General features: G+C 45.3%; 1 protein-coding gene and 1 long non-coding RNA gene across 2 annotated transcripts in view; one reads left to right on the plus strand and one right to left on the minus strand.

Annotated features, from left to right (window-relative positions):
• ALK (ALK receptor tyrosine kinase) overlaps positions 1 to 19,539 on the minus strand; it is a 3,554,133-nt gene that overhangs the window by 972,578 nt on the left and 2,562,016 nt on the right. The window contains exon 7 of the mRNA XM_069608653.1: positions 13,763 to 13,894. Coding sequence (XP_069464754.1) covers positions 13,763 to 13,894 — 132 coding nt within the window. The remainder of the gene's footprint in view (positions 1 to 13,762; positions 13,895 to 19,539) is intronic.
• On the plus strand, positions 1,562 to 2,768 carry LOC138468196 (uncharacterized). Its single transcript, XR_011268220.1, has 2 exons — positions 1,562 to 1,942; positions 2,322 to 2,768. It is a non-coding gene; the product is annotated as an uncharacterized lncRNA (long non-coding RNA).

Consider the following 19,539-nt stretch of genomic DNA (forward strand, 5'->3'; position numbering starts at 1 on the left):
ATCGACGATATACTTACGATTTGGGAAGGCTCATCAACATCATTGACTTTATTTGTTCAATGGCTTAATGCGGTAGACTTAGATATTCATTTCACTTTTGAATATTCAGTATCTAGAATTCCTTTCTTGGATTTGTCTATTTTTTTCAAAGAAGGGTATCTCTGCACAGAATTACATAGAAAACCCACAGAGAGAAATACTACGTTGAAATATGAGAGCCAACATCCAGCTAGTTTACTTTGTAACTTACCATATGGGATGTTCTTACGGCTACGCCGTAACTGCACAGATATCGCAGATTTTGTCAAACATGCAGCAATTTTGGAAAAAAGACTATTGGAACGGGGATATCCAAAGAAACTTATAAAAAAATCTAAAAAGAGAGCTCGATATACCAACAGAGACCTCTTATTGACACCCAAGCGAGACATTGAAAAGAAAGATGAATTAGTATGTGTCTCAACTTTTTGTCAACACAGTAATGCTATTAGAGGGATCATCTTAAAAAACTGGAGAATTCTTAATACATCAGGAACATCTATACCCAGACCTCTATTTGCTTTCAAAAAAAGTAAAAATTTGAAGCAAAAGATTACTCGTGCCAGTAGAACTTTTCCTAAAGTGCATACAATCCGCGATACCAATTCTAACCCAGTGGTGGGACACTATCCCTGCACTTCATGTGTTGCTTGTAAGTTTTCCAAAAAAACTACGTCATTTGTTTCACAGATCAGAAAGTGGACCCTTCGTACCTTTACCACTTGTAAAAGTAAGAATGTCATTTATGCCATTCGTTGCCCATGCCAGTTGTTTTATGTAGGCAAAACAACCAGAGAAGTGAGTACCCGTATTAACGAACATCGTTCAAAGATCAGAACTCGAAACCTCAATGCCCCAATGGTAATCCATTTTGTCGAGATGGGCCATACGGCTGATCAGATGGAATGGTTTTGCATAGAAAAAGTATATGCACAAAACCAACCCCAACTATTAAAAAATTTAGATTACAAGGAACAAATGTGGATATTTAATCTAAAAACATTAACATTGGGCCTTAATACCATGGAACCATGGAATTCGAGTAACTAAATACTACCTGTCATAACATTTTATATATGTCGGGTAGTACACTGGTATACTGCCTAATCACGTGCGTTTTTCATCTGAGAGGGTACGGCCATTTAGAACGTAGGCCAGTTCAGTTTGTGGTCACGTGGTTAATTACGTGATCACATGATGTTTTTCACGCATATATCAATACCCTTGAAACGGTGATACTGTGTTGCACGCCACTTCCAATCGGACCCAGCTGGGATACGGGTGACTAGCTACTGTGAGAACTGGCGAGTTCTTTCGCTTAAGGTAAACATTCTGTCGTGTGGGGGCCTTTCGAATCACGGCGGTTTTTCAAATCGCTTCTTGCCTTTATTGTTTAGAGAAGGGAGCCCTACATCCTTGGCTTTCCGTTAAACCCCATCCGAGTTAAGCAATCTGGAGTCGGAAATATTGAGCAATTTTCAAATGCAACAACCCCCCCCCCTACCTTTTTGAAATTCTCTAAATAGCAAGCTTTTCAGTAAGCCGTATTTGTTTAGTCACAATTGTGGTATTAATTCATCAATTTATTTTCAATTGGAAGTAATTCACTTTGGGTGTAGCCAATAATATAATTGTAAGAACAATCGGTCTCTCACATACTCAAACTCTTGTGTTGTGTTTAGGCCCATATAACATCAGGTGCAGCCAACCCTGGATTCGGGGAGTCACCTCCAAATTTATGACCGCTGGTTGAACGAGCGTTTGGACATTCTCGAGAAGAACGTTGGCGTCCACACACTTCGCTATCTGCAGGAACCTCTACGGAGAAGCTATTGTTTAATATAAGTGAACACAGCGTACAATTTAAGGAAGAGACGCACAGCCTTCCATTGCATGAATGAAGGTTAGTTAATATTCTTTAGTTTTATCTTAAGTATGTGACTCTCGTTTCCTGTCCGTGGGCCGCTGTAGTGGAGGATCGACATATTGACCTTGTGATATTTATGTGTACATTTGTATATCTGTAGCATTGATTCTGTCTATGGCCTGGCTCTTATCTGCCTCTCGGAGACACCAATACAAGAGGGTAGCACTACTTTCTGCCAGACACCTCAGGTCCATCCTGGAACTTTTCCTGGGTTGGTAGCAGGCTCTTGTATATTATTACCTATTGTTTCGCTATAGATATTTTTATTATGGATGTTATATGTTTTTTGTCCAAGTACAAGGGCTTCACACATTGATATGTATTATCTGTGATTTTCTTTCTTTCTTGATGTTAGAATATATTTTTGTTACTCCTGATGAAGACGTCACTACACTAAAGTATATACGTCGAAACCGGTCGAGTTTGGACTAAGATGAGGTCGTGGTCAGAAAACTCTGGGACCCATCTTAATTGCCTAGGCCACTGATGTCATCTGCTGTGGCCCGTCAAATTGATTTCATGTTCTTTCTATAAATCTTTCAGATAAATTAATTATGATGAATTTTCTTATAGATTTTATGTCGTATATTGATTGGTGTTTAGTATGAATGGTTTGTCTAAATGGATGGATGAGGTTGTATGCTTGGATGATTGAATAAGATGATTTTTATTATATAGATGTGTCTTTTTTAATAAAAGTTGTTTCCTGCTATGTAAATTGTTATTACAAGTGCAGATTTAATCATGATTTGTTTGATATATTAAATTAGTATCAGGTTTAATAAAATCCTTGATACCTTTATTTTTGAATTGTTTCCTTTGGATGTCTTTCCGCTATCTAAATCTTAATTAATACTCCAATCCAAAGCGTGGGGTTTCCTGTGTCTTTCAGAGAATACATAATAATGTCTTCAATGACATGTTCAAGTGGCAGCTGGAATTCTGTTCTGTGCAGGCTATTGCAACAGTCTTTTTAAAATAATATGTTACCAGTTTGGTAGTGGTGCCAGTTTCATAATACAGGTGAGTTCTGATGTCACAAATAAAATGTATTAGTAACCGGCGAGGGACAATGAGATTGTAACAAGTGAGCACATTGGCCCCGCCGAGTCCTTACCAGCCCGAAAAAGCCTTTCGATTCCCATCACATTTTTGAATGGCCGCCATGTAAGGGGAGAAGTGACTATTTGTAGTCCCTTCTCCCGTTTCATGGTGGCCATCTTCTTTGTTTACCTTTTTTCTCCACTTTTGAATGGTTGCCATGGAAAAGGAGAAGGTACTATGCTTTGTCGGAGTATTAATAGCAATAAGACCCTCGCTGGGGGGCATTACTATTTCAGGTAATGCCCTGGGGCCTGTGTTAAGGCCCTCACTTTGGTTGGGCCTGTAACTATGGGCCCTGGGGAATTACCTGAAGCGGTAATGCCTCCCCCACTCCGGCTCAGGGCTTATTGCTTAATTAATACCTTCACAATTTTTCATGCAGATATTCCAAGGCTGGTGGTAAAGTTTATGAGGGACATTGGAGGCAACTAGAGATGTTTAAGTTAACCTATGTCTACAGTGCACATTAAGGAACCTGTCTCAATTATTCCCCTAAGATTCAAACCTGTGACCTATAAATTAAACACATCTTTGTGCTATGGGTTGTCACAGATGACCTTACAAATTCCCAGACCCCACGTGTGGTTTAAGGATTTTAATTGAACACAAAATAAGGTGTTCAGACTTGCAACAAATTGTGCTGGTGTTGGGGCAGACTAGTGGGTGCCCCCTTTCTTGTCTTCCTGTGGGGTCCCACCTCCCTAGCCCAGGCATCCATGAACCCCAGAGTGGTAACTAGCAATAGGTAACACCTACTGAACACCAATAGGTAACACCTACTATCTAAGACATAGCTAATGTGAGGGCATAAAGGCCCAAGCCTTATCTGTGTGGCTCCCTCTGGTGTTCTTCTAAGGGCTTGACTACCTTAACACTCCCCAGGCCAGATTCTGGGATGCTGTTTTCTCAGCATTGTGCCTTAACAGGTAACAGTTGTCAAACGCTCTGGCTCCTTTCTCTCTCTTCACACGCTCTCTCCAATTCCTTGTTCTTATATTCCTGTTCTTACTTCCCACTCTGCTCTACGCCTGCACTACTTCCTCCCTCTCCCTACTGTTTTTACTGTCTCCACCCACTCTTCCAGTCTGTCGCTAGATGTTCATACACTTTCCTCTCCCCTTCCTTCTCCTCTCTATTCCCTCTTTCCACTCCAATTTCTCTTCTCTTCTCTCTCTCCTCTTTCCATCCTCTCTGCCGTACTCTCTACTCTCCCATTTACTTCTCTCACTCATCCCTATCATTCTACACCCAGTCGTTCTCACTCAATCACCTAAACACTCACTCACCTATAGCAATCACTCTCAGGATCTGGTACTATTCTCTCTCACTACCAACACCACACCTGCAACAATCTCTGCCACAATCTCTTGGACACCGTCTGTCCCCTACTAGCCTCCCAGTCCACCTCCTCTACTCCTGAACTCGCCCACACACCCCTCACTCTCTTTTTCTTGGACTGGCCTTTTATACTGCTCAATTCCTGTCTCTATCCTTCTTCCTCCCCTCAATTGACCACACATCTCCCCTGACCCTAAGGGCCAACCTAGGGCTGCTCTTTCCCACTGAGTGGGTTTTTACTTTGCAAATCTTCTTAAGTCCCTTTAGGGAGTCCCCATTTTTCTAGCACAACCATCACAACTGGTTTGGGCTCGGTATAATGCAGTGTTTGCTCTGCTCTGCCTTCTTTAGGTTAGCTGACCATGCAACCTCTTGGCACCACCTGGTAGGTGGGCTATTAGGCAAGGGAAGGTAATTGAAAGCAGATGCCCTTTTATTCCTGCATGCATGACATGACCCGGGCAAAGGCAGCATTGGAGCTCTGAATAAGAAAATAAGTTTTCACCATTTAAAAACTTCAGCCATGCTTAACTGTGCCACAAAACAAATCCACTGGGATCTGCCATCCCTGGTAATTTCTGTAAAAAATGTGGACACTTCTCTGAGACGTGATTCTATCCGGAAGCCCTGAAGCCATAAATCCCCTGCTAGAGATTCGCCTTAACTCGTGTAGAAGCCCACCTCTGTATTGATTGCTTGTTGGAGGTGTGGACACCTTAAAGTCCTATTAGAGAGAGAGATAGACCACTCCCAGAATGTCCCTGAGGATCGTAAAGGACACTGCTGGAAGAACTTGCCACTTGCCTGCATTGTGGGCCATTTGACCAGGCCACCTGGTGGCCCAGAAAGGAGACAGTGACCTGTTGGAAACTCACCAACCTACCCCTTGTAAATTGAAGTGCAAAAGAGCTACCTAGCTCTGAAGTGCTCTCCTTAAAGTCACAGCACCCCTTTACATCCAAGGGGCATTATCCCTGACAGTAATGTTGCTCATCATTTCATCAAGAATCATTTGGACCATTTTGAGAGTAACCTCTGATTGAGCCATCTCACAATTTAGGATGATGGAAACTTTCTGCACTGTGAGCCTTCCTATGGCAGTGGAGTCTGTATGGAGAGACAGTTCAAACAAAACAAAGAGGTGATGGCTGGAAGGTTTAGAATTAATCTTAAACCTCTGGCAATTGCTCTGGGCAACCCTCCAGACCATTGTTCTTCGCCTTCCAAGCCATTTCAGAAAGGTATAAGACCATATGCTGATCAGCCTTTGTTTCACCCCCAAAGGAGCAGTTCAGCCCGAACTGCTAGATCACATTCCTTACGCAAGAGTCCACAAGCATCCCCAGACATATTTCAGCCACATTGGACATCATCAGTGAGGAACAGTTTTGGCCTCTAGGCCCATCAGGCCCAGGACCCACCTCAGGGCTACCCATCCCACGTGTGTTGACAAAGCAAAACAGAGATATCGTTCTTCGCCTGCCAAGCCATTACAGAAAGGGGAAAGACCATATGCAAATTGGCTTGGTCCCACCCCCAAAAGGGCAGTGCAACCCAAACTGCTAGCTCACATCCCTTCTACACTGAACCACAAGATTTCCCAGATATGTTTTGGCCTCATTGGGCATCATCAGTGAGGAGTAGCTTGGGTCTCTAGGCCCAGCAGGCATAGGCCCCATTTCTGGGCATACCCGTCCCACTCAGGGTGAAAAAGCAAACCAAAGAGGTGATGACTGGAAGGTTTAGAATGCATCTTAAACCTCTGGCAATTGCTCTGGGCAACCTTCCATATCATTGTTTTTCACCTGCCAAGCCATTATTGAAAGGGGAAAGACAATATGCAAATCAGGCTTGGTTCCAGCCCCAACTGCTAGCTCACATCCCTCCTGCGCGAGACCACAAGCATCCGCAGACATGTTTCAGCCTCATTGGGCATCATCAGTGAGGAGTAGATTTGGTCTGTAGGCCCAGCAGGCACGGGACACATGTCTGGGCATACCTGTCCCACTCAGGGTGACAAAGCAAAACAAAGAGGTGATGGCTGGAAGGTTTAGAATTAGTCTTAACCCTCTGGCAATTGCTATGGGCAACCCTCCAGGCCATAGTTCTTTGCCTTCCAAGCCATTACAGAAAGGGAAAGGGCCATATGCAAATCAGGCTTGGTCCCACCCCAAAGGGGCAGTCCAGCCCGAACTGCTAGGTCACATCCCTTCTGCACTAGACCACAAGCATCCCCAGACATGTTTCGGGCTCATTTGGGCAGGCAAGCAATGTTACCCGTAGGCTAAAAAACAATGGTGTGGAGCAATGCCAGTGGTGGTGATTAATTTGAAACCTTCCGACCATAACATTTTTTAGTTATAGTTTGTCCTCCTGTTTGAGAGGGTTTGTCCAGAGGTGGGACCTTTGTTTGCTGCATCATATGATAGGTTATTTATAATGCACTTAATACCCAGAGGTTTCTAAGCAGGGACCCAGGGAGCGAACCTGTGGTGCTCTTGCATCCAAGGCGAGCACGTTGCCCCTGAGCTATCCTTCCGAGACATAGGGAAGGGAACCAAGTTGCATCTCACTGATGAGGACCAACAAAGCCAAAACATGCCTGGTGTTGCTTGTGGAGTGAAGACAATGCCCACCAGTGTCTCCCCTCCACATTGGTCACCTTCGGAAATGGCGAAGACAGGCTCGAATTGGTGACCTGGAAGGTTGCCTAAAACACTGCCAATGGTTAAGACGATGCCAAAACCTTCCACCCATCACATTTTTTGATTGCAGATATGTTGGAGGATCATTGCTGATACTTCGAAATTGGAGTCAAACCCTTGAAATGTGGGTCACTTAAGAGCAGGAAATCTTGGGGTGGTAGTTTGCTGCATTCAGACATGGCCATACCCTGTGGGTCCTTTCATCCTGTAAGCATTTTAGCAAGACCAAGTGCCCATGTTGGCAAATCAACAGCCACACTAACATCCCCATCCCCATCTATTTTACCTGCAGGCCCCCATCATTGATCCCCAAGCAAGGGGGGCTGTAACAAAGGTGGCAGGGACCGAGGGAAGGAAGCTGCTGTATCTATGCAGTCTGCTCACTGCACCTAGCACTTTCCCTATCCGGGGCGCGTTCACTGGTGAGTGGTAATGGGCGACCAGATGGGCATTATAGAGTCCTGGGCTCTTGGGAGCCTGATCCCATGCAGTACCCATCTCCTTTGCAAAGGAAACCATGCTGTGCCAGTCGTGCCATGATGGAAACCTGCAAGGCCCGGCACAAACTGTACCTGTAATTGCTTGTTAGGAAAGGGTGCAAAGCATGGCTCTAACTGAACACTTTTGTGAGAAGCTTGCCCTTGCCCTGCTCATACTTTAGCTGGGAAATTAAATTATGTCAGGGAAGCTTGCCCTTGCCCTGCCCTGCCCATGCTTTAGCTGTAAACGTTTTTCGGGAAGCTTGCCCTTGCCCTGCCCATGCTTTAGCTGTAAACGTTTTTAGGGAAGCTTGCCCTGACCATGCTTTAGCTGTAAACGTTTTTAGGGAAGCTTGCCCATGCCCTTCTTATGCTTTAGCTGTGAACGTATTTTTTAGGGGAGCTTTCCCTTTTCCTGCCCTTGCCCTGCCCATGCTTTAGCTGGGAAATTATTTTAGAGAAGCTGCCCTTGCTCTGCCCATGATGCATAAAGACCCATTTGCTAGAGGAACTTGTACTTGCCCTGCTCATGCTGTGGCTTTGAACATTTGCTAGGGAAGCTTGTTATGCTGTCTCTGCTTCCCTATTTATGTTTTAAGGGAATATTGGCATTTCCTTGCCCATGCTATAACTCTCCCTTTGTGCAATGAAAGCTTCACTGGGCGCAGTGCCTTAGGTGGCATGGCAAAACGAGCCAGCTCTCATGAAGAGGGCTCGGCCTAAAGGCGGGGGGTTGCCTGGGCTAGTTAGGACACGCTCCCTTGATGGGCCCAGCTTAATGAGCTACAGACCCTCCGCCAGGCAGCCCTTTGTAGAGATCAGCACCCAATACCTAAAAGGATGCCTGGCGGGGCACAGCACCCACATGTTTTAAGCTTAATGGTGGCGCTGCCCCTTGCCAGGTATTCCTTTATCTAAGAGATGCAGCAACACCCTCGGGTGATCGCTGGGTCTCTTAACTAAAGGGATGTCTGACGAGGGGCAGCACCACCATTAAGGCTGAAAAGGTGAGGCCGCTGGGAGCCACTGGCTTTTTTCCTAAAACCTGAAGCTCTCGCGAACGAGCGGGAGCTTCAGGCTTTAGAAAAAAAGCCTCGGCTTTCAATACTCTCACCTTTTCTTTTATAATGGTGGCTCCAGCCCACAGGCATCTCTTGATTAAAGGGATGCCTTTCTGGTGCCAGCGCCACCATTATAGACAAAGGGCATTTTTTTTCTGAAGTCTGCAGCTCTCACACATGAGCAAGAGCTTCAGGCTTTAGAAAAAAAGCATTGTCCTCTAGCGGCTGGGGCAGTCAGCGGACATCAGTGAGCCCCATAAGGGCCTTGCATTCAGACTTATATTTCTGATCCTGAAAAGGCTCTGCCCTGGCTAACCCCGGCCACATCAAGCCCTGACTTGGCCTGCTTATACCACACCTACCCTGCCTATGCTATGGATATACCCACAACAATGCTTGCACTGGCCCTACCCAGACCCCACCGCCCCCCCAAATGGCTTATATAAAGCATGCTCTCGCCTTACCTATGTTCCTGCACTTGCTTGTGAGTGAAGCTTGCAATTATCACACCCTTACCATACCTGTTTGGTAGGAATGCTTTTAGTGAGTGTGCACATGCAGTGCTTGCACCTCTATGTGATTGCCTTTCCGATGGGGCGCCTTTTTGCGAGGAAAGCTTGCCCTGGCTCAGCCTTTGATGTACCTGTTTGATTTGTGAGGGGTGCGTGCACTTGCTCTGCCCCAGGGGTGTGGGTGTATCAATGTGTGTTGGCAAAACAAAACAAAAAGAATATGTCCATGCACCACGTGACAGCCTGGAAATGCATGTTTAGGGACAGAAGCACATTTGTGAGCAGGCAAGTTGTAATCAGGGGTATAATATATGGGCTTAGGGTGGCAAACATCCCTGCACCGCCCCTGCGGCAGAGGGTGGAGATCATTTGAAGCAGTACAATTCCAAGTAATACAATTTCCTTTCTTTCCAGGGGAAAAGGCGGTCCTACCAATTTGCAAATACACTGATCAGCTTGGCAGCCCTTTCTATAATACCAGCATCGAGCCACGCACAGTAAATACCTTTTACGCCTAGTTTTAGCCTGGCACGCACAATTCCTGTACTAATCCCTGCTTTCTGTTCTGGCCCTTTGCACTGATGTCACCCGGTTGATGTGGGGGCCCACCGTGGTTGTCAGTGGCAGGCGCCAGCATGCTCTCTATAGCAACGAGCATGTCACGTGGGTCTGTTCTCTATGAAATGGGGGTACCTCAGGTAGTATGACACCATATTACACTACACAGTTTATTCAAACAAAATAAGCGAACAAGGCTGGGAGAAGAACAGCTACCAGCTGCAAGAAACTCCTAAATACTGATCATCAGAGACCCGGTTTCAAAATGAAAGCCACCACCTAGGGGGGATGTGAAGACCAAAAGGAAGGAGACCCCTCACTATGGAATTGTGCCAAAATGTCGACCTGACATTTGCGACAGCTGAAAATGCTGACTTTTTTAATATATATGTGGGGGGTTATAGAATAGAATATTAATATGGGGGGGCTGCAGGGGTCTCTCCCCGCATATATATGTGGTGTACAGGGACGTCATTTGGGGGTCGCCAGAGGTTGCAAGTGCGACCTCTGAGGTCTCTCTTGCGACGTCTGTGGTCTGCCTTGCAACCTCTAAAAAACAAAAACAAAAAAAAAAAGATTTTTTTTGCAATGCAAGCTCCTGGGCTGTGGCCAGCACTATGCGGCTCTTTAATACGGGAGGCCCCTTAAAAAAAGAAAAAAAATAAGAACATGAGGGCCACAAGTCTAACACTTTCAGCACTGAACCTAAATAAGAAAAATAGGAATGCCATAAAATGTGTTTCTCTGGAATTCTATACAATAATTGCTAGACTCATTAAAGGTTTATTTCAGGCACACTTCAGGGGTTGAGTCACTGATTTAGTCTGTTCTAACGCCTCAACTTTCATCCTTCTGAGGTCGATAAATGGGTACCAACACAGGTTGGGTGATATTGGCTGTATATTTCTTCTATGTAAAGCGCTTAAGCTTAAGTGCTATATAATAACACATCATTATCATTTGGTCATGGACGCCTGCTTGCAATCACAGTAATTTGGTAATATGGATCTTAAGGATACATATGGCGATCCGTTCAGGTATGAAATGTACATCACATTATAGTGATATCGTAACCATATTTTTCGTAGTGTACAATGCTATGTGATGCCACTTCCTGAATTGCCAAGGGGTGAAATGTCGTGTTCCATAGCTTCCCGCGATATCACTTTGGGGTGGGGTCAAATGACATCACTTCCTGTGATGTCATCAGGGGGTCAAGGGTTGTGTGATGTCACTTTCGCTACCCCTGGCATTTTGGTGAAATGACGTCCCTGGTGGTGTAAAGGGTTAAAAAAAAAAGTCGGCATTTTCGGCCGTCGCAATAATCACATAGATCCCTCACTATCCCCTCCCAATCATAAACGCTACTCTGTATCCTTTCCAAAGACCACATAAAGAGCACAGAAGATACACACACCATCCCTCAGTTTCTCTGTGTTTCCCTCTTTTATCGCAGAAACCAAGAACGCATCACAGTGCAGGACCAAACTACGAATGACACTGGGCACCACAGGTGGTGTGCTCTAGCATGCTTCTCACCGGCATACCCCACCCATGTCAATGCAATGGGGTAGGTGCCCCACCATCACCGAACCTAGGCACTAACACCCCCCCTTATATCACCATTCTGGGCGCATGCACTTTGAGCGAGCCATCAGCAACACTCTTGCGCATGATGGCATGAACCAGGCACGGCATATGATGGGTTAGTGCGGGTGCCGGTTATGTTCTATTCTCGCCTGGATGTATCCTTTTTTGAATAAGTCCTCCAGACATCAAATAGTAGGTGTTTTTTTGAATGACAAACTTGCTATGTTATGTTGTTTTATACCGCGTACCGCTACCACCCAAGGACAGTCTCTGGGAGCTCATATGTTCAAAAATAGTCCATAAACCAACCTACGTGAAAATCATTAAGGTAATGCCAAGATGCCTATAAGGGCATTGACTTGATCTTTAATGGTACCTCTGGCCCAGAATGGTCACAGAGACTTTGAAATGAGCCGGCACCGATGTCTCACACTAGAGACTTAGGACCCAGATATACGCTAGCTTCTTTGCTCTTTGATCACTACTCTATTTTATCTTTGATTGGTAAAGGCAGAGTCACTTGGGCGTCAATAGAGAAACTGTTCCTAACCTCTTTCCTCAATTGTTTTCCAAGGACACAAGCAAAATTTCGAGAGAATGACAAAGGAAATAAAACCAATGGGGGAGAAGAGAATGATAGTGAGGTCAGGAAATAGAGAATTTGCATTTTGGACGTTTGACCAATCAGATAGTGGTTTTCCATGGAGGGCTTTGCACGAATTAAACCGGGAAATGGACCGCACAGCAAACCATAAACAGAGAAAACAAGAGACAAACCTGTGCATCACCTCCTTAAAAACGTGTTTGGTTCCCAGAAGAGGAAATCACCTATGTTGACAGACTAGTAAATAGAGAAAACAAGAGCCCAAGAACAGACACTGGAGCTTAAGTCCCTTTCTGAAAGACAGTGTGGCTCATAAGGAGACTGGCTGTGCGGGAAAATATTGGCAAGTACCGGAATTACTGCCACTTTTCCCACTCTGCTATACTGCAGCGATGGCCCTCTCCAATATCATGCTGGAGGTAAATCCTCCCACTTTCTGCCAATAATCGGTGGAATTACTGCGGTGGGAATTCCACCAGCAGTAATTCTGCCAAAAATGACCCATAAAGTCCAATGAACTCTCAGAAAATACGGATTAACTCAGTCACTTGTAATTCGGTAGTAATTTCGTCAGACCAAGTGATGGTAACAGTAATTCCGTTGGGCAGTATTCTGGCGGATTTACTGCCGGAATACCGCCCAACTCGTAATGAACACCGAATGGTGATACTGCAAGGAGGTCATTGAAGAGAAGAACCAGAAAGTCCCAGTGAACCAAGTGATGAAAGGAGTGTAGGATGATCGACAGGATCAAATGGACCCCATCCGTCCAAGCATGATCAAGAAATCCTGTGTGTGATGTACAGAATCTGTGATAGCAAGAAGCACAGTTTTTATAGAGTGACTGTGTCAAACCCCTGTTTGCAGCTGGGAGGGTAAACCCTGAGAATGAAAAAGGGCAGAGGCCTGAAAATGTACAATTCTTTCTGAGAATTTTGAAAGACCGGGCAGGAGTGCGATAGGTCCAAAGTAAATTGCTAAAATCACTCCCCAGCAGATGATATGGAGTTGAAGAATTGGGAGATGGAGGGACCAAGGACCAACTCATGAAGAAAAGGGAGCAGGTATTTTACAATAGTTCAATGGTGAGGGGACTGGCCTCTGCAGAATTACATTTCGACCCTCAAATTCGATCATGTCACCTCACATTGTCTTCACATGGTCTGTTGTGTCAGCTTGGCCATCATGATAGTCGCTAGAGAAAGGGACCCTTTACTGTGGTAAAGGTAAGACGGTTCTGCTCCCGGCTTCCGCGTATCTGGAACTTGAAGAACCGTCCAAGCTATCTCAAGCTTTCAAGGACATGTCTGACACTTCCATTGTAGGGTCATTCCATTGTCTTTGAAGCCAAATACTTCCGTGAAGCCACTACTGCGTTGTACAGGCAGTTGAAAAACGAATAACGAGGCCGAAAAGAACAAGTTTTTTAGGGTCGAATTGTGAAAATCGTTTGTTTTCTTCTGGCACCTTTTTTTAATAATGTGTGCGGAGATCCCGCACCCCTCCCCACTTCCCCCCACCCACCCTAACTATTTTTTGATAAAAAAAAGTGCAAACTTCCCACACAAATTCGACAAAAAAAAGTTATATTTTCTGACTCGTTGTTTTCTGATAAGTTTTTTTTTGGGCATTACCGAAAAACTCAATGGCATAACATGGCACAGCAGAGCATAGCAGAAGCTAACATTACATTGAACGGCATAGCAGAGTGCTGCATAGCAAATCACACTTTAATAGCATAAAAAATGATGTACTGTGGTAAAAGGGGAGAAACAAATGTTCGAGTGTGCCACCTGGCATTTTTTGCATGCTACATTTCGGTTCAGCTCTTTGCCCCCACTGTACCTGCAGTCAAAGACACTTGGGTGTTCTGCGGGTTGCCAATCTTCCATTGAGGCACGTTTGGGGCAGCTGAATCCTGCGTCCATCCGCAGTCCCCTTCTTGAAACGCACAGTAAAAGCCATGCGGGAGGTTACCTAGAAGGAAAGGACACATGTGGCATCACTTAAACATCACTTGAACCGTACACAAGATGTCACACAGACTTAGAATCACACAACCAATGATGGCGCTGCAAGACACTGAGAAGACCACGTCAGCCATGATGGATAAGCTCATTTGATTGGCGTTTATTCTGTCCATCAAGTCTTTGGAATATTCACTGTATGGGTCTGCCTGGAGCTGAGCCTTGGGTTCTGATGTCAGCTAGTGAGCAACACATGAACTATTGAACATTAAAAACAACCAGCTGTGGTACTTCTTTTGATATCAGTCAGGGTTTAATCAGGCCCTCGAGACACATTCCAACCTGGGGGTACAGCACCATACCTCACAGGCAGTTTGCAAGTTTTAGTGGTCAGTGATTATTGGGGACCCGTTGCAGTGGCTGCAGACATTAGTTGTATCCAGAAAGAGGTAGCAGTGTTGCCTGTGGTACTAATCTGTGATGTTGGCTACTAGTGCAGGAATGGACATAATAGAACGGTTTGAGACGAAAATTGTCATTGACCAGTGCCAAGGTCAATAATGCTACTAGCACATTAATGTGCTATCACCATCACCCCTCACGTGCCTTCTCACACCCCGCGTCTGTCAGCAGCTAACGTTTGAGTTCTGAATGAGATGCCGCCTTCTATAGGTTCCACAAAAAAACGATGCCACAGAGTTCCAATAATGATAGCTCATTCGCACCCAGGGAAAGGGCCATTCACAAATCAGGTGGCTGAAACAGCGGGTGGCAATATACATTCTCTGCCCGCTGTTCCAGCCACCCAAGGACCTTTTTTTTCCTTTTTTATGTTGCCTCCCCGCCTTCCCCTCCTCACCTTACCCACAAAGCCAACCAAACCCGTACCACATCCTCAGACCCCATCCCAATTTACCTGCGGGACCAGAGTTTTGAGCTCCAGTCCCTGCGCTCCTTCCGATCCTGGCGACTGCCATGGAAATGGAAAAGGGACTTTAATCCTTTTCTCTATGGCGGCGGCCATCCTTTTACATTTTTTGTTTTTTCCCCTCAGGATATTGGCTGCGCAAGCTGGTAATGCCCAACATCCCTGGTCGAGGCCCTCATTTCACTCAGCCCTTCCTAGGCTCGGTCTGGCGGGCCGTTACCGGCCAAGCGCGTCCCATGCAAGGGGGTGGAAGCCATATTATTACAGCTCTTGCCCGGTGTCGTTACCAGGCCAGAGAAGCCTGCAGAACATGGGATTATTGCTATTAGAACAACCCGATTGGCTTAGGCACAGGTTACTAATTAGTTGTTACAGGCTGCATTCTGAAGGATTCTGATTGGCTTCACAGTCTCAATTTTTCAATGGATACTAAAAATATTCAGTTGTAGTTTCTACCTATATTAGTGAAGACTAAACTGCTTCAGACAGACACCCCATTAATGTCAGTCACCAGTTCCTATTAGGTGTGGATTGCTTTTAAATAGAGGTTCAGATGGAACATGCTTACCATACAATCTGATGAACATTTAATGCGCATTCCAATAAGATTAAGGCAGAGGGCATACCTGATGAGCCCTCTACACACACTGACAGGCATACAGACACACAATGCCAAGGATACAGAAGAAAGTATTCAAGCAATCTCTTCAGTCATCTTATTAGGGCATGGCGTGCACCATGTTTGCTTCATATGGTGATGCATAAAGGTAATCCGCACGTCACGTCCTTGAGGTAGGTACCACATGTGATGGCGATAGTCAATTTGGCCAACACTGTAAAAGAGTGGGAGAGTGCATGGCAGAGTTCATGGCTGGAAGCAAGAGGTGGAACCTTGCCTCTGTCTGCTTGGCTTATTTCCAATTGGGAAAAACACCAAAACTGAGACTAAGGCCTCCTCACTGACACAGGTCCCGATATAACACAGCACAGACACTTGTGGAAGGCAGGCTCACCAGCCAGATAGAATGACTGTTTGCAAGGAACTGGAGTGCTATAGCTACAGGCACAGGGAAGGTGGGAATAGCCAACAAAAAATGGTGAAAATATATACATTTTTATGGATTACTCCTCTTATTTAAGGCCCCTGTGATGGTACCCGTGATGGCATCCAGTAAAAGTGTAGGGCAATGCCTACACAGTTGGTGCTGACAACCTGGCAAAATTAGAAGCATGGATGAATCAGTGGATGGCAAAAGACTTCCATGGAGTTAATTGAACAATGTGGTGGAATCGGCTACTTCAGGGATCTGCAACCTCTGGCTCTCCAGATGTTTTGGACTATGAATCCCATGATCCCTCGCCAATGACTATTCTGGCGTAGGGGTTATGGGACTTGTAGCTTAAAACATATGAAGAGCCAAAGGTTGCAGTCCCATGGGAATAAGGTAAAAATAAATTACATTCCTGGGCTAAAAGGAAATGAGGCAATGTTGTATTGATGGCCTGACTGTGACAAATTGCCATTTAGGGTGTAGATGCCCTGGATTAAAAAAAAATAATAATCATTTATAAACTGATATGAGTAATTCCATTTCTCTTTGAAAGGGTAATCTGCAAATCACATTCCTCTTTTATAAGACCAATGAACAAAGACTTGTGCCCTTCTGCATCGGTAACCTGATCTGCAGCACCTGCTCTCCAGTGGCACAGAGCAGGTTCAGAAGTCACAGGTGCTCAGTTGACAGCTGAAGCGACAGCCAAGTCTCTGCCATGCAGGGGCTGCATTTAAGATTAAGATATGCACCCCTGAGGCAAAAGCGACATAACTCTGAGCATGCTATCCTGGTTGCACACAAAACTAAGAAATGCATGCCATACCTGAGTTTATGGTATGGTAGTCAGCATTTCTCATAGTTACATCAATTTGATATCACAGATGTGTCAGCACTGCTAGACCAGTTCGGCTGTGGAAGTATTTTGTGTATTCTACCCCAGACAGGTTGTCCTTGCTGCAGTCTTGGACGTTGCCTCTCATTGTTCTTTTGTGAGGGCAGGCAACACCCTCCCCAGAGAACCAGCACCTCCAAAGGAAGCTGTTCTGGGAACAGGAATCAAAGGGCAAACCCATTCACAAGCTTCTTAGCCTCCACAGGGGTTCTGCACACCAAAATGGTCTTTGATCCTATTGAACAGGGCAGGTGGTCTAGTGTAGACTGATACACCTTTACAGCTGGAGGAAGGTTCCACTACCTAGTTTTTCTCTTCCTCTATTTTTCCTTCCGATCACCTCCACTTTCTTTAGCACAAAGAACTTTGGGTGTGCTGTCAGAAGGCAAAGTCCACTTGCTCTTAGAACAGGGATTGGACCCCTGAAGCATGATAGCTTCAATTCAATCACCTGTGGGCTTTTACTTTTAAAAGAAGTGCTCTACGCCTCCTTTTCTAATTCACTCTTGAGGAAATTGACCTCTGTTGATCTCTCCAAAGTCCTCCGCCAGTGAGGTGAAGACTAAGGGCCTCATTTTTGAATTGCCTGTATGTGTATACCACTTTCTGCCCTCCCATTTTGCACTCCACCATGCAAATCGAGTAAATGCTGACTGCCATGTACGCATAGCAGGCAGCATTTACAATGGATCTCTATGGAGAAAATCAGGCTCAAAGTGATCCTCAGCATTTCCGCTTGCATTCAAATCCATGCTGGCGTAAATTCTGGAGTATTTGCATGGCAATGAGAAAGAGAGGGGCAGAATCCTAAGGTACGATCTGCCCCTCCCTTTCCGCCATACAAGTGAAAGAAAATGGGGAGTAACGTAATTGAAATGCATAAAAGCCTTATGCAAAGCTTTTATACATTTTGTGTATGTTACACGCCAACAATATGAGCTGCAGTGTGTCCAAGGCAGAGGCGAGCTTTGTCCCCTAACCAGCCCCAGGGACCATTGGGGTGAACTGCTGTTGGGACAAGACCTGCCACTCTACCAGCCACAGCAGTACTCAGGACCCCACCGCATTGTGTCCCTGGATTGAGACTCACATCAACCAAGTGTCAAGATATCCACAATGCTTGTCTTTTTATCATTGAACCAATTTGAACCATGATTCGAGCCTGTTTGAATGCATAGAACCATTAGGGTCTTCCAGAGGTGCCCTTAGCATTGGCACTTGCACGCTCTTCGAACTGCTGAACTGCACTTTCGAACCTATATGCTGTTGCATCGGGCATGCAGAATGCACTGTTATCTCAGGTCGAACTACTGCTCTTTATTGCTTTGAACTACACAAATCGAACTGTGCATCCAGTCTCCAGAGTCTTCACCATTGAACTGACCATCAAACCAACTCTGGGTCCCTTACGATCCACACTTCTTCAAGCATCAAACCGCACAAGCTCCTATTTGACCCCTGCTAACCACCTGGAACAATGTGACTGCTGTCCGGAGCCGCTGAACTGCTTGCCACACCACCACACCAGCTGAGCGTGTTATTGCCTCGGCTCGAACTACAAGGTCCTTGCTGCATCTACTGCCTTAAAACCAATGCTTGAGCCACCAGCATCTTCACGGACGATCTTCATCACCATTTGAAGAGACCCATGTGGATCGTCAAACCCCAATCATCAGATGCCACATCAAACCACTCAAACCGGACTGCGCATCCATACAATCCCCAGCATCTTACCTGGCAAATCGACCTCAAACTGATCCTGGTGGCCTTAACGATCCACAGTCCGTCGAGCGCTTCATGGAACTGAAACCCCAGAACAGGGCATTCAGTCACCAGCATCTTTACAGTTGAACCAACTGTCAAACTGACCTTGTTGGCCCTCACAATAAGCACTTCTTCATGCATCATCATCAAACCCTACACGCTTCATTCGACCCCTACTCGACACTGCTCCATGTCTAGAAAAACTCAACCTCTGCACTCGAACCTTGTCGAGCCACATGACCAGCACCCTGATTCGACGCCATCGAATCACCAAGTACCACAGAGGGTATTGACTACTACCTGCCACCTTGCACCACCTTTCAGCCCTAGAGGCTAGTTAGGCCACCTTTAATGCTTTTTTGCACCAGAGCATATCATTTTGACAAACGTTGTGGTTTTTACTTGTATTACTCCCCCGATTCATTACTCAGAGTGCTGAAACACACTATCTTTGCTTATTCTGTGTGCATTCCTCAGGTTTGGTGTTTTTCTAATTAGGTATTTTTGCTGATGGTGTGTTTCATTAAAGTATATATTTGTGTATAGAATCTTGATTGGACATTCCCTTTGTTGTGGCCTGTTGTATTATTTCTGTTTGGTTTGCTACTGTACCACATTCACACCCCTCTTGAGAGTACAGACTTGCTTTGGCCCACATTACCACAAGAGGCGATGGAGGTACATCTCTTAACTGTGCTTGTATTACCTTTATGATTGTGATCACTCTGGTTTTGTAGCCTGAGAACAAAAAAGATAAGGGAGCATTTACATCTGTTCCTTATGTGTAGAGGGAGGGGATTCGGGAGGCGGCCACATAGAATACTACCATCATGTGTGAGAATTCTTCCAAGGTTCCACAACCGACTTCCTGCCCCTTTTTGTTTGGAAGATTTTTTTCTGGATTTGCAAACAGGGCGGAACTGAAGCACTGGATGTTACTTATTTATTTATGTTTGTCATTGGAGAAGGCGACACAAGTGAACACAGTCGCTTTGGACGGCCCTGAGAGGAAGGAG

The sequence above is a fragment of the Ambystoma mexicanum genome, chromosome 4q (assembly GCF_040938575.1).
Source record: "Ambystoma mexicanum isolate Mex_15411 chromosome 4q, UKY_AmexF1_1, whole genome shotgun sequence".
Lineage (NCBI taxonomy): Eukaryota > Metazoa > Chordata > Amphibia > Caudata > Ambystomatidae > Ambystoma > Ambystoma mexicanum.